The sequence below is a fragment of the Vipera ursinii genome (assembly GCF_947247035.1).
Source record: "Vipera ursinii genome assembly, chromosome: 1".
Classification (NCBI taxonomy): Eukaryota; Metazoa; Chordata; class Lepidosauria; order Squamata; family Viperidae; genus Vipera; species Vipera ursinii.
In genome coordinates this window covers 168437598-168452616 of record NC_139512.1, presented here as the reverse complement: position 1 = coordinate 168452616, position 15019 = coordinate 168437598, and the positions used below count along the sequence as shown (strand labels likewise).

General features: G+C 38.5%; 1 protein-coding gene across 1 annotated transcript in view; it reads left to right on the top strand.

Annotated features, from left to right (window-relative positions):
- The window catches only part of LOC310643853 (uncharacterized protein), a gene marked incomplete at its 3' end in the record, with an annotated part of 113457 nt that extends 98658 nt beyond the window's left edge, over positions 1-14799 (top strand). The window contains exons 9-17 of the mRNA XM_083368467.1: positions 1786-1830; positions 3143-3196; positions 3457-3510; positions 5226-5279; positions 9104-9157; positions 9344-9397; positions 12704-12748; positions 14017-14070; positions 14683-14799. Coding sequence (XP_083224593.1) covers positions 1786-1830; positions 3143-3196; positions 3457-3510; positions 5226-5279; positions 9104-9157; positions 9344-9397; positions 12704-12748; positions 14017-14070; positions 14683-14799 — 531 coding nt within the window. The remainder of the gene's footprint in view (positions 1-1785; positions 1831-3142; positions 3197-3456; positions 3511-5225; positions 5280-9103; positions 9158-9343; positions 9398-12703; positions 12749-14016; positions 14071-14682) is intronic.
- Between the last annotated feature and the right edge of the window lie 220 nt (positions 14800-15019).

The window sequence follows — 15019 nt, the reverse complement described above, 5'->3', positions numbered from 1 at the left end:
ATTCTCAGTTGTTCAGTTTCTGCATCCCACATGGCCACAATGCTTCTTGTAAGAGACTTCTTTATATGTCTCCTCATGGATGGTTAACCTCTTTTGGTAAATCTTCTCTGTGAAACGTTAGAAGATAAATGTTTCCCAAGGTAATGTTGATTACAATTTCGTTGTTTTCCCACAAAAGTGACCAGGTATTTTGGCAGTTGCAGATATGAACAAGACTAGAACATAGAACATAAAGTAAATTCTGGAGGGATATGTTGTCTAGCTCCATGTAATGTCAAACCATTCTTCTATAGCCCTCAGGCTATTTTTTAAATATTTATTGAGAAGGAAATAATATATCCTCAAATGATTTTCTGGACTTTTCATGCTGTAAAGTAATTTGCCATTATAATGCACTCTATATGTGGCAGATAGATTATGCTTGCTCTCCCCATTGCAGCAACTTTAATAGATTTAGATGCTGAGGTTTGAAATTTAAAGTCAGAATTCATGGGCCCAAAGGCAGCTAAAATATCTAGTGAATTCTAGAAAAATGAAAGGTGAATGATGTTTTGCGATCAAGGTTCCACATTTTTTATAAAATGAATTTTTGCCCCTGAAGAAGCAAACTTGAGAATATTTTAAGGGGAAATTTGGGCTGATAATGCCAGTTTTTCATGGTAAAATCTTATTGCCCAATTTTCATATTTTATATTGTTTGAGAGCAATGCACTTTTAACAGCCTGGCTGTAAGTTGTCCACCTTTGAGATTCTATGTCCGATTCACTTGTGTCTTTTCAAGAGCCCATTTCATTATTAAATTGTAAAAATAGACATACAAATATTCATATACAATATAATTTTAATAGTAAAATATGTCATTGTTATGAATTAGTAATATAAAAGCAACTTATCACAAAAGGGCCAAATTAAAAGGATATACATCTTCTTAAACATTATTTTAAGAAATAAAATTCAGGTTGATTCACTTTATGTACAAACTGCGTAAAATCTCAAGAATCTCTAAATGTTGACAACTCAGTTGAGCTTTGCCTTAATTTCATGAATAGAAATGCCTCAGGGCAAATATTTAAGGTTTTGTTTGTTAAATATGTAAATCTGAATCTAAGAAAGCAATTTTATATGTATTTGGTGGTATTATAAAGGTTTAGGCATTTTATGTGGAAGAAATTATGTTGCTGTTTTTAAGAAGCTGTACTCAATAATGCATGAAATTTGTGAAACAAGAAAATATTAAATTTAATAGTAATAATCTTAAAACAGATAAAACATTAGATACTGACTATTTATTAAAAGGCAAATAAATTTACATCATCTGGGGAATAGCAAGAGAGTTTATAATGTCGTATGATAACAAACAATATTTATTTTTATACAGATGACTTGAATGTGCTTTATATGAGAAAAAGTGAAAGCTTTCTACATAATTGGTATCCTAATGTTCCATTATGGCAAGGATTGTGTTCGTGACCAAGCTTTAATTTTATTGTATTTGTTTGGGAGGTGTCTTTTCCTTTCTTATTTGGGATCAAAGACAGAATCAAAAGTTATTAGTTACTGAAATATATATACAGTAGTTGTTTCACCTACAGACTGCAATCTCTCTACCCGTTTTCTTTGCAAATATTTCAACAATATATTGAAATTCCCATATCTTTTCATAATTTTCTTTGCATTTTGTCTTTTTAAACTTCTTTTGCCAACATATGATGCCTGCATGTTGCATTTCTGCACTAGTTCTCACCATTTCTTTTGATTAATAAGCTTATTTGTCCTGTCTCATAGGGTCCTGTGGGTCCAAGAGGAGCTCCGGGTAATCATGGGAAACAAGTATGTAGCTTGTTTCAAAATATTTGTGTGTAATTAAAATTATAATATACTGACTGTATTTGGTGCTCTCTAGGACTAGATCATGCTGACATGTGGATTATGGAGGTTAAAACTGATGTGTTTGATGGATGCCATATTCAAGTAGGCTGAATTATATTTATCATTATTAAGATGGCTAATTTCAGTAATCAAATCACAGTTAAGATTATCCATAGTTTATTTTGATGCAGGTGTTTACTCACAACACCTGCTTGATCTAAAGTGGAGGTAGAGAAGTTCATATCTCTATTTAGGGGCTGCACTGAAAAGAGAAAGTTTAATTTCTGTAAAGCTTGCATGGGAAGTTACTGCAAAAGGGACAGTAAGCTACAGGTTTGCCCTTAGTTTTTCTAAATAATATATTTGTTGTATCATCAATGGCATTCATAGTGTACAGTGATGATACAAAACTTAAATACTGATATCATGATATGTGACCCAAGTACATATAGTAAGTCATAAAATTTGAATAATATTATCACATATATATCATTATTTACCCTCTTGGCTTGTGTCCGCCCTCTTTATGTATTTATTTATGTCTGCTGCACTCTTAGAGACCCTTGGTGTTTTACAATAGCTCTGCAAGCAAGACAAACGTGAAAGTAAAACAAATTAAATACAAAGTTACAATTAACACAGTAAAACATCTACAATACACAATAAAAAAATGCAAGTCTGTGCAGGGACCCTTTCTTGCTTAATTTAACAATTTGTGATATATTCTTGCATTTATTTATTTATTTATTCCTCAACACACACACACACACACCCCAACCAGCCACAGCCTGTAAACTGCCCATTGGCCATGAATCTAAGAAAATTTCCTAATGAACTGCTTTTTCGGGGGCAGTGCTATTGAATCCAGAGTCAAGATTGAAAACCTCAAAGAAACTTGAACAAAACTCAACTAGTTTTGGTTGGGTTCAACTTCAGTTTCTTTTGTCTCACAGGCTCCACAGATGATGAAAGAGTGAAATTATTTTTTACAAAGTTACAAATTAAGAAATTAGGATTATGGAAAATCAGTGCTGGACCTAAGCTATCTTAATTCTTATAACATATTACATTTATTTTTATGGATTGTTTTCATTAATTAATAGGCTACATCATTGTCCTGATTTGCACCATTTCTAATATATACATATACATACGTACATACATACATACATACATGCATACATACATATGCGTCTATCTATCTATCTATCTATCTATCTATCTATCTATCTATCTATTTATTTATTTATTTATTTATTTATTTATTTATTAGGGTCCTGTTGGGCCCCCAGGTCCTCCAGGTGAAATTGGTGACCCAGGATCCATGGTAAGGTCAATTATGCACATACAACCTAGTGGTGGGGAAGTAACATAATAGAGCTTTATAAATTCTGGTATGTCACAATTTTTTCAGAAGTTATGTCTGTGAAATCAGTCTGGGAAACATTTTTTGTATCAAAATATGCATACACTTTACAATTTAGATTGCTTAATATTCAGTTGTATTTGTGTGTGTGTGTGTGTGTGTGAAGCATTTTAAAGTATCATTTAACTTCCTAACATAAACATGTATATTTTCTCTACTAGGGTCCACCTGGTGTTCGTGGCCCAGAAGGGCCTCCAGGGAAACCTGGTGAAGATGTAAGTTTTAAAATAGATTTCTCAAGAGTATGATGCTAGGCACATTATATAATAATCACCAGAAAATAATCTTAAAATCAGAAAAAGTTTATTTAGCAAAGCAAGGAAACTTGTGTCTAGGCAACTGTCAATCAAAACATTTTTTTTGTAAAATAAGATTCTGCTCAGTCTGTTGAAAGGATCTTAAACGCCAGCAAAAGAAACTTCTTTGGTCAGGACGTTCTAGAAGGGAGCAGGGACTGAGTGAAATCCTGTTTTTCACTGCTTTGTTTTAATAATAAAGCAAGAATGTATGTATGTTAAAAATATCTACTTTCTTCACCTGCTAACTTCCATATATGTGTTTAGGTTCAAATTCTACAGGCTCAGTATTCTGGGAATTTGTTCTTAATACGTCCAGAGAATATTAGATTGAGGACAGGTGGCATAGCCGACCGTATACTAATGTGATACAACACATTTTGATCTATTTTCAACACTAAATTCAAAAATCTCAATACTAAATATTCTAAATATTTTCTGCCTAAATCTTTTTAAATTTTATTTTACATTGATGACTGACATTAGTGGCTAAATAATACTGCAAACATTTTCTCACACATGCAGTGGTCCATGAAATAAGGAATGTTGACTTATCCGTAGTTACAGGAAAACGGTGGGCTTGATCCAACACAGATTTTGTATTAATGAAAAGTGTCTCGGCTCCTGCAATACAAGGTGCCTGATTCTCAATCCATTGCAACTCCATTCTGAAAAGTACTATCCTCTGGTATAGTGTGGTATGGGGCACAGAAGATTATTATAGATAGTGGTTTTCAATAAAATAAAGTTGTGCTTTATGACAGTGGAAGACATTTCTGTGGGTGCAAAGTCACTTTTGCATAAAACCTAATGTCAATATTTATTTCCTGCTATGCTATATATATTATATATTATTATGAAGCACAATTTGCTGATAGTTTTTAGTGCAACCAACAACTGCATAGTGAGACAGCTTTCATTAGTAAAGCAATTGCTACATTCTAATAGAACTTCATTGTCTCTCGGAAGCCTGACATACCTGCTATTGCTGATGTGACAATTTCAAAGTAAAGAGAGATCCGCTTATTATAAATGACTAGAGTGTTACCTGTGGGTTAACAGAAATCTTGGTTGATAATAGTTATGCATATTTAATATGACTTTTTGAAAATATTGGGGCAATATTCAAAATGCACTATTATTGAAAAAATAAACTTTCAACAGTTTCTCACACCTTCAGCGTGAAACATTAACATGTTTCAGAGAAAAGAAACCCACTGATGTGCAAGATATCAGAACATTATTTATTTATTTAACAATTTTTTATGGCTGCCCACCTCTTACAAGGTGACTCCAGGTGACTTACAACAGGGGCCCCCAACCCCCCGGTCCGTGGGCCAGTACTGGGCCATGGCATGCCAGCAACCAGTCCACACAAACAAGCAAGGCCCCATCCAAAAGATGCAGGGCTTTTGTGTGCAGAGACAGCACACAAAAGCATGCGCTCTCCAGTCCGTGGAAAAACCTCTCTCCACGGAACCGGTCCACGGTGCCAAAAAGGTTTACAACATTAAACAACCACTTCACAAAACCAACTGCCGCCTTCCCCCGCACTGCATGGCAGCAGCAACCCAATCAGATCAACCACTACCTTTATAATGTGATTTTATGACTTTATTGTATTCTTCTTTTAGGGTGAATCTGGCAGACCAGGACAACCTGGGGAAGTTGGATTTCCAGGATCTCCAGTATGTACAATTAGCTGCTTCTCTGGGGAAAAAAAAATCATACATTCAAATCTGGAATAAAATCTGTAAAGAATCCTAGACTGCACTTACACAATTTATATGTCATCGACAAGTGTACTTTTTAAAAACAAGACAATATAAAAGACCTGTGTTCTGTTAGCCCAATTTCTTAAACTTACCTGGTTTTTAGAATGTGTAAGAGATTTTATCTTTGAGAATTATATTGTTTCATAGGAATGAGAGCTGATAATAGAAGATAAAAGTGGGGAAAAAATCCTTATTAACATGTATTTCTTGACTAATGTTCCTGAGTTTGAAAATTGAAATATTAAAGATCAAAAGACGTAGCCATCCACTGAGTTTCAGCTGCAAAGAGAATGTTAATCCAATGCACTCAGGAAATGCATCGAAATAGACAAAGAATTTTCATGTGGATAGTATCACCGTATGTCATAGTTGCTAGATAATACAGGACTTACAATTATATCAGGATAAGCCAGAGGTTTCCTTTGTCTCCTCTATTCTCCTTGAACAGTATCAATAGTTATATTGCTGATTTCTGATCAGCATGATCGTTAGACAAAATTACAGAAAAATGTTTGTTAGCAGATTCCAAAAAACAAAACATGAAACAAAACAACAGAAAAATGGCTATTAGGTGTCACTTTGCCAATTTGGTCAGGAACCTCCTCTCTTTACTCTCATTGAACAGTCAATGCAAAATTATCGTTCTCTTCCATTCAAAGTAAATGTATGATTTGCTGTCCTGTGAACTACAATACAGTAGCACTTTTGAAAGAGCCCCATGAGGTAAAGTTTCAGGAGAAAGCTTTAAACAATTCCGTTTTAAGATTGCTTGTTCAAAAATAGATTGTTTTCCAAGAAAACGTAGAGAACTATGCATAATAAACAGGACAAATTCCAAAGCTTTATTGCTTATAAAGATGTATATTTCCTGACCAATGAGGCAAAATCATTAGTGGCACCTTTTTTCTCATTGTTTTCTATGTGTATTTAAATTTTAGAATCTAATGAGAAATGCTTGAAAACCTGTTGCAGGCATTGGGTATGTCTAGTTTAATGAAAGAGGGACACGGTGGGTTAGGACACTGAGCTTGTCAATCAGAAGGTCGGCAGTTTGGTGGGTCGAATCCCAAGTGCTGCATAGCAGAGTGAGCGCCTGTTACTCATCCCAGGTTCTGCCAACCTAGCAGTTCGAAAGCACGTAAAAATGCAAGTAGAAAAATAGGGACCACTACGGTGGGAAGGTAACAGCGTTCCATGCACCTTTGGCATCTAGTCATGCCGGCCACATGACCATGGAGACATCCTCAGACAAGCTCTGGCTCTTCGGCTTTGAAATGGAGATGAGCACTGGCCCCTAGAGTCGGAAACGACTAGCACGCATGAGCGGGGGAACCTTTACCTTTACTTTTTAGTTTAATGAAAAAAGGACTAGCAGTGACATGGTAGCAGTGTTTCAATATCTATCCAATATCTAATCAAAGAAGAGGGGGTCAACCTATTCTCCAAAGCATCGGAAGGCAACACACAAGCAATGGAAGGCAACTAATCAAGGAGAGAAGCAACCCAGAAATAAGGAGAAATTTCCTGACAGAACAATTAATCAGTGGAATGCCTTGCCTCCAGAAGTTGCGAGTGCTAAAACACTGAAAGTTTTAAGAAGAGATTGGACAACCATTTTTCTGAAATGGTATAGGGCTTCCTGCTTGAGCAGGGGATTGGACTAGAAGACCCCCAAAGTCCTTTCCAACTCTGTTATTCTGTTAAGCTACAGAACAACAGCTCAATTTATATTACAGCTAAGTATAAAAACTCCAGGTCCCTGATAACTCACACTTTTTTCCATGATGTGCTTCACAATTTATTTTATTTATTAGTAAATCTAAATTTAAAAAAAAACTTATTCAGATAACAAAATCCTTTGAAAACTTGGACAAATAAGTAAACATTAAAATATGCAAATATTTTTGAAGGCTTTAATGACTAATCATTAATCTCAAGCCATTTCAAAGACCTGTAAAAGTTAGATTTGGCTTTCTGGCAAGTTTTGGAAATCAGCATATCTGGTGAATGATCTGCCCTGGGGAAAAATGAATAGAAAAGCTAAGAAGACACTGAAAATCAAGCCCTTTCAGTTAGTGTAATGCCTTTAGTTGCTTTCTGATCAGGATCACAGGAGAGAAGAGGTTTCCATTTACTAAATGGTGCTTTTCCCCATACGCTTGAAGGAATCATGTCTGACTGTGAGAACTAAAAGCCTTTCACAGGAGATTATAGAACTGTTGTGATTCAGGGTCAGCCTGTGGGTTCGGCAGTTGGGTCGGATGACTCAGAGGAGGAGGAGGGGGGTGTTGAAGACCTTGCTGAGGGGGTTGAAGATCTTGCTGATGAGAGCCCTCAGCCAGGCCCCTCCCACTTGGTCACCACGGAGACCCAGCTGTGTGAGCCTGACAGTGTGGATGAAGATGACCCACAGCTGGCCCTGTTCAAGGACGCCCGACGCAGGAGGCAGTCAGTCAGGAGTAAACAGAGGAAGGCAATGGGGCTCCTCGGAAGGAGGCAGAGAGAAGCCATGCCCTGAACTCTATATAAGGGGAATGTGTGGGGAGGGCTGGTTTGCTGAAGGCAACCGCTTGGATAGTTCGTGTTTTTTAAAGCTCCTGTTTCTTGGTTCGTGTCTTGTTTGTTTTTGTAGCTATAAATTTGGCAGGCGTAATTCCAGCCTCTTGCCGTTTGTAAAGGGGTTGTCCCTGCCTTTTCTGCAGGGCCGGTAGCAGGCTGGTACAGAACAAGAACAAAGTTTGCCATTTCATTTCCCCCCTCTTTTTTGAGATTATAACCTGCTGTTTCCTTTGAAGCTTTTCAAAGTTATTTTTTTATTTAAGCATAAGCAGTGAAATTTGTATATAATTTTACATCCCAAAACTAAGATTTTGTAATGTAGAAAGCTCAGGTATGCATTATACTTATGCCAGAATGTTAATTTGTGGTTTCTACAAATACCTGTTTATTTACCTTTTAAAGTTAGTTACCTCCCTTCTTTATTTTATCTGTAGACCTCTTTCTTTTTTGCTTTGCCAAGTACCTCAACTCTTCTCCCATCCTTCAACTGTTCTATAATTCTTAGTTTCAGTGGCAGATGCAAAATCATATGTTATGTTTTCCAGTGTTTTTGTATCTCAACCCTCATACATCAATTTGTTACCTATTCTTGCACCAAGTAATTCATATTTTCCCATTCTCATCACATAAAGAACCCAGTATAAAAAGTTGGACTGGCCTTCCTCAATTGGTATCACTTCCAGGATTCTGAAGGTTAAAATGTGATGGATTATATATTACCATCCTTGCATCTGGGAAATTAATAACTCTGCCCTTATCGTCTCCATTTTGAATTTCCTTGTCATCCATGCATATTCAAAAGAAGAAGAAAAAACCCCTTTACCAAATGCTCTTTATGCACATTATGTTGTATGTAATTTTACTTTAAATAGCATACACTTCCAGGAAGAGGGGAGATTCTTTACTGCACAAACGTGCTGGACAATTAAAAAATGTCAGGCACTCGGTCCCCTCGTTGTTATGTTAAGAGGCCACAAAGAAGATAAGAGTCGAGAGAACCACGTTTATCCCTGCATACCTTTCTTACATGCAAAGTCTATACACAGTTCAAATGACTGTAGGCAAGTTGTATGTGTGGATAGATAGGTAGTACAAACATCTATACTATGGGGACAGGAAGGAGGAAATGAAGCGACTTGTGTCATTATATAATTGTGGATTTTCTCATTCTGCTTCAGGGAGCTCGAGGTTTTCCTGGTACACCAGGTCATCAAGGTCTAAAGGGCCCTAGAGTAAGTATGAAGATATCTTCTTTCCTAATGAAAGAGTTGATATTTATTCTCTTGCTATTTTTTTTAAATCTTTGCTTCCCTTTTCACTTTGTTCAGTGAATATGACTTCAAAATTATTTGTCTGTTTCTTTTACTGGGCTTAATATGCCACTGCAGTTGCTCAGTGGATTTATATTTATGTCATAGGGAGAAAAAGGACGTGATGGCCCTAAAGGTGAAATTGGAGCCCTTGGATCTAAGGTAAAAAAATTGTTTTTGACCATATAGTAAAATATTATTGCTGCAACTTGCTATGAGATGAGTTTCATACTTTTAGAGAAGTTATGGAAGAAATCTTAATTTAGGGGCCAAACCTACTATGCTGCATGATGTGTTTGAAAAATGTATGTCAAAAAGAATTATTCAGAAACAGCAGAAATCATGCAAGCAGCTAAATTTAGAGCTAAAAAAGAGACCCTGGTTTTATTATGTAGTTTCTTACTTACTTGTGCTGTAGTAAGAGTAGAGAGGAGAAAACAAGTATTGACTGGAAGCCACTCAGAGTTGGTTGAAAGATGGACAACTATATTAATTGCTTTAAATAAGTTTAAGTTTAAGTTTAAGTTTATTAAATTTTTATACCGCCCTTCTCCTGAAGGACTCAGGGCAGTGAACAGGGCATATAATAAAAATACAAAAGTACAAAAGTTAAAAAAGAATTACATTATTGCCCAAAATAAAACAGTAAAAATATACAAATATTAAAACCCTGAGTTAACTCCCCATAAGGCCAGGCCAGCTTGTTCGAATAAATGGGTCTTTAACCCGCGCCGGAAGGAGCGGAGATCCGGTGCCATCCGGAGCTCAACGGGCAGTTGATTCCACAGAGCCGGGGCGCCCACAGAGAAGGCCCTCCCCCTGGGGGCCACCAGCCGGCATTCTCTGACCGGAGGCACCCTGAGGAGGCCCTCTCTGTGGGAACGCACAGGGCGGAGGGGAGTCGACGCCGGCAGCAGGTGGTCCCCGAGGTATTCCGGACCCATGCCATGTAAGGACTTAAAAACCATCACTAAGACCTTGAACCTCACCCGGAAGACAACTGGTAACCAATGCAGCTCACGGAGCAAAGGTGTAACATGGGAGTACCGGGAAACTCCCAAGACAACTCTCGCGGCTGCATTCTGTACCAGTTGGAGCCTCCGAGTGGTCTTCAAGGGAAGCCCCATGTAGAGAGCATTGCAATAGTCAAGACGAGAGGTCATGAGCGCATGAGTGACCGTACACAAGGCATCCTGGTCTAGATAGGGCCGCAACTGACGCACCAGGCGAACCTGAGCGAAAGCCCCCCTAGTCACAGCTACTATATGATCTTCTAAGGTAAGCTGTGAATCTAGGAGGACTCCCAAGTTGCGAGCCCTATCCACGGGGGGTAAAGACTTCACCCCCCCATATAAAGCGATGGAACATTTTGAATGTCCCAGGATGCCGGAATGTACAGCCACTCAGTCTTGTCAGGGTTGAGTTGAAGTCTGTTCCTCCCCATCCAGACCCGAACCGCCTCCAGGCAACGGGACATCACAGCGAGGGCATCACTGGGGTGGTTTGGGGTCGAAATGAAAAGTTGGGTATCATCGGCATATTGATGATACCCAACTCCAAAACCACGAATGATCTCACCCAGCGGTTTCATGTAGATGTTGAACAGGAGAGGCGAGAGAACCGACCCCTGAGGAACTCCACAAATGAGAGACCTAGGGGCCGATCTCTGCCCCCCTGCCAACACCGACTGCGAACGTCCCAGGAGATAGGAGGAGAACCACCGAAGAACCGTGCCTCCCACTCCCAATCCCCTGAGACGCCGCAGCAGGATACCATGGTCGATGGTATCGAAAGCCGCCGAGAGGTCTAATAGGACTAGGACAGAGGAATATCCCCTATCCTGGGCCCTCCAGAGATCATTCACCAGAGCGACCAATGCCGTCTCCGTGCTGTACCCGGGCCTGAAACCTGATTGGTACGGGTCCAGATAATCTGCTTCATCCAGGACCAGAGGGAGCTGATGCGCCACCACACTCTCAACAACCTTCGCAAGAAAGCGAAGGTTGGAGACTGGGTGAAAGTTGTTCAACACAGCTGGGTCCAAGGCAGGCTTCTTGAGGAGAGGTCTCACCACCGCCTCCTTCAAGACGGTGGGGAAATTACCCTCACTCAAAGAAGCAGATATAACTGCCTGGAACCAGCCTCGTGTCCTCTCCCTAGCTGCATAAACCAGCCAAGAAGGGCACGGATCCAATAAACATGTGGTGGAGCTCAACCTCCCCATAATCCTGTCCACTTCATCAGGGGTCACAGAATCAAACTCCTCCCAGATAACATTGACAAGACCGCCCGTGTCCTGATCGTCAGACTCTGCCCAGCTGGAGTCCAAACCGGTCCGAATCCAAGCGATTTTATCCGACAGATGTTGACCAAACTCCTCGGCGCGACCCTGCAAGGGATCCTCTCTCACCTCCTGATTAAGGAGGGAGCGAGTCACCCTAAACAGGGCGGCCGGGTGATTATCTGCGGACGCGATGAGGGCAGAGAATAAAACAAGTAAATAAAAAGTAGCCAATCAGACAGGATCCTTGAGTTCCTTATGTTTAGCAATAGACAAAGTGACAATATTAAGCATTATTGATTCTATGCAATAGAAGTAATTCTAGGAGGATTAAAAGTGAGGAAATATTCACTTTTGCTGCCTACTAGGTGCTTCAGTTCACACATATTGTTGCTTCTTCCTGATGAAGAAGAAAGCTTTAGGGTGATAGATTTACTTTATCCTTGTGTTAATTTAACTGCCTTCTTTAATCTAGATAAAGCCAGAAAGAACTATAGGTCATCAACGTTTGCTTGTTGCTAGGTGACAAAAATATTGCAGAGGAACTAGCAGAAGGATGTTCACAATGTTGCAAGGTTAGATGAAATTCAGACATGAGAGATACTGGCAGAATGAGTACACCCTAACATGACTTTATTTCATCCTACAGTTCATGGACCAAATGTAGCACCGAGAGCCATTTCCATCTGGTCCACAGCTGTCTAGCCTGTGGGATAACTAGGCTTTTAAAAAGTTTTCATTGGCAACAGTGGATACCTTTTAAAAATATAACTCTTCATTTGGAGAGAACTGGTATGGAATAGATTCCTGAGAAGAAAGAACCATCCCTTCTCGGATATTTAAATCTGTCCTCAAGAATCCCTCACACTCACAAGGCAATCTAGTGTGAACAATACATTTCATGTACCGTATATATTGGAGGCTGCCATGGCTGGATCAGTAGAAAGAGAAGCAGAAGCCATCAAAATGATACAACAAAACCTCACAAATATTGAAGCAACAAAATCGGACAATTCACTTGGAATAATTTCCAACTACCTTCTATTTGGAATATATATCACATTACAATTTAATTTCATTACACGATGAAGGGATTGTTGCAAGGTGTCTAGTTTCTTTTTGCTTTGTTGCTGATATGTGGGTCCCTAAGTTTGAATAAACTGGTTTTTTTTCCACGCAATGTATAGGGTGAATCAGGTCCATCAGGGCAGATGGGTGCAACAGGTCCTATGGTGAGTGTATCATATTCATTATTCACAATTGTTTTCTTTTTTCTTCCTGTAGGGTTTTCTATTATGGTATAAGTGTAGTTTTAGTCTAATTACTGAAGAAATATCTTTAGCCATTTTATTTCTTCATTCAGCTGTCTTGTTCAGTTGCTCTTGTTTTAGACCCCAAGGTCATAAAATTAGTTGGGATGGCAGTCAATACCAGTTGCCAGCTGCCATCCAAACTGCAAGAACATTGAGCAAAGGGGTGATATTTTTTAAGGTGAAAAAAGTTAATTCCTACAGGAGCTATGCTAGCAGTTTGTTTCCTATAGAAACAGTCAGCCAGATTGAGCCTTGAAGTAGTAACTGAGAGAATGCAAGGAGACTTTGTTTTTTAAGAAAACGAAGACAATTTAACTTGTTTTCCTTACGACAGGGAAAGAACTTTTTTCTATGAACTCACGTTTCCCTCAGTGTCATCCATCACCACTGTTGTTGTAGGAAAAACAGATACATTATCTGGTTTTATATTATGCTTTTATATTGTAATTTATAATTACATTATAATTTATAATGTATTATGCCTCTTCTGTCATCATTGACCTGAAAGGTGATTGACTATGCTTTTCACTGTATCTGCTTATTCTTTCACATTAATTGCATTTAATTGAAACTGGATGTGATGATAGGATGATGATAGATTGTCTTATCCTTTATGCACCTGCCTAATAATTAACACCAAATTGGAGATGCCATACTTGCTATACATTGCTTTAGAACAGGGGTGTCAAACTGCCGGCCCATGGGCCGGACACATCACCAGGAAACCACACCCACCCCATTGCTAGCAATGAAGAAAAGGCTTTAATACATCGCATGACATCATGTGACATTGCAAGTTTGACATGTCTGCCTTAGAAGATTATTCTCAGCACAGGCACCTATTAAGGAATTTTCTTTGCGTTTTCCTATCTGGTCCTTTCATAGAGAAAAATGTATGACACAACAAGTTTACTTCATAAGCGAGAGAAGAAAAGGGTTCTGTCTTATTTGAAAGATATTTTAAATTCCATTTCCTGAACTCTTTGGGTGTGTCTGTATGTTTACCTAAGATTCACTGAACTTTTATTCTTTTTATGTTGACTGCCCAGATAATATTTGTTTTGGGGTGGATAAAGGAAATTATCGGTCAGTCATGACTTAAGTTGGGGAGAATTACAAGCAGATGATCTCCACTTCCTATTTAACTTTGGACTAATATCTTTTTCTTTTGGTATTATTGACTCCAGGGCCCCCGAGGGATGGCCGGAGAAAGAGGACGAATTGGACCACAAGGCGTTCCAGTAAGTAATTATTTTTTGTACAATAACATAGATAAAGCCAGTAAAATTGTTGAACTAGCTTGTTCAATCATGCCTACTCAAATAGGCCTTTGCTTGCTGTTCACTTTAAACCTGACTTCTCATTAAAGGCTAATTTAGGAAACACTCAGTTTTAGCCAATTGCACTAACAAGCAATGAAATGGCATTGGAAATTTCCAATGGCTTTTTAGAACCCTTATGTAGAAATAGAACAGCAGTTATCAGGGCTGACCTATATGTCAACAGCAGCTGAGAACAATCTGAAACACATTGAAGAAGAAAACTGCTTCTGTTCAGTTCAAAACAAATACTTTCCCCTGAAGAGGTTAAGAAAAAAATGGGATGACTTTTCTATGCCAAGTTATTTCCAAGGAAATGTGCTCACAGCTCCAGTCTTACTTGCATGAAGACTTTTTAACCAATGAGAAATCAACCTCTCTCTTGAGTTACATGTGTGGTGATGGAGTCCCTCTGTTCCTAATAGAAACTGGTGGTAGATTTCCTTGATATCCCTTTTAGCAATTAATATCACTTTGGAAATCGTGGTCGTATAATCAGACTTCTGTCTATAACCTTTTTTCTTTATTTCTTAGGGGGCACGTGGTTCACATGGTATGCCTGGGAAACCAGGGCCAGCAGTAAGTATCTCTATGGAATCTTCATTTTCTTTAAGTGGATTTGGTAGATCTGCAATTTATAACACCAAGTAATTTATTAAGATATTTTACAGAACCATGCTCTCAACAAAACAGTACTCTTTACTTTACTCTCTCCTAGTGCAAAGTATGTGATAGACTTGTGGTGTCCTTCCTTCCTTCCTTCCTTCCTTCCTTCCTTCCTTCCTTCCTTCCTTCCTTCCTTCCTTCCTTCCTTCCTTCCTTTCTTTCTTTCTTTCTTTCTTTCTTTCTTTCTTTCTTTCTTTCTTTCTTT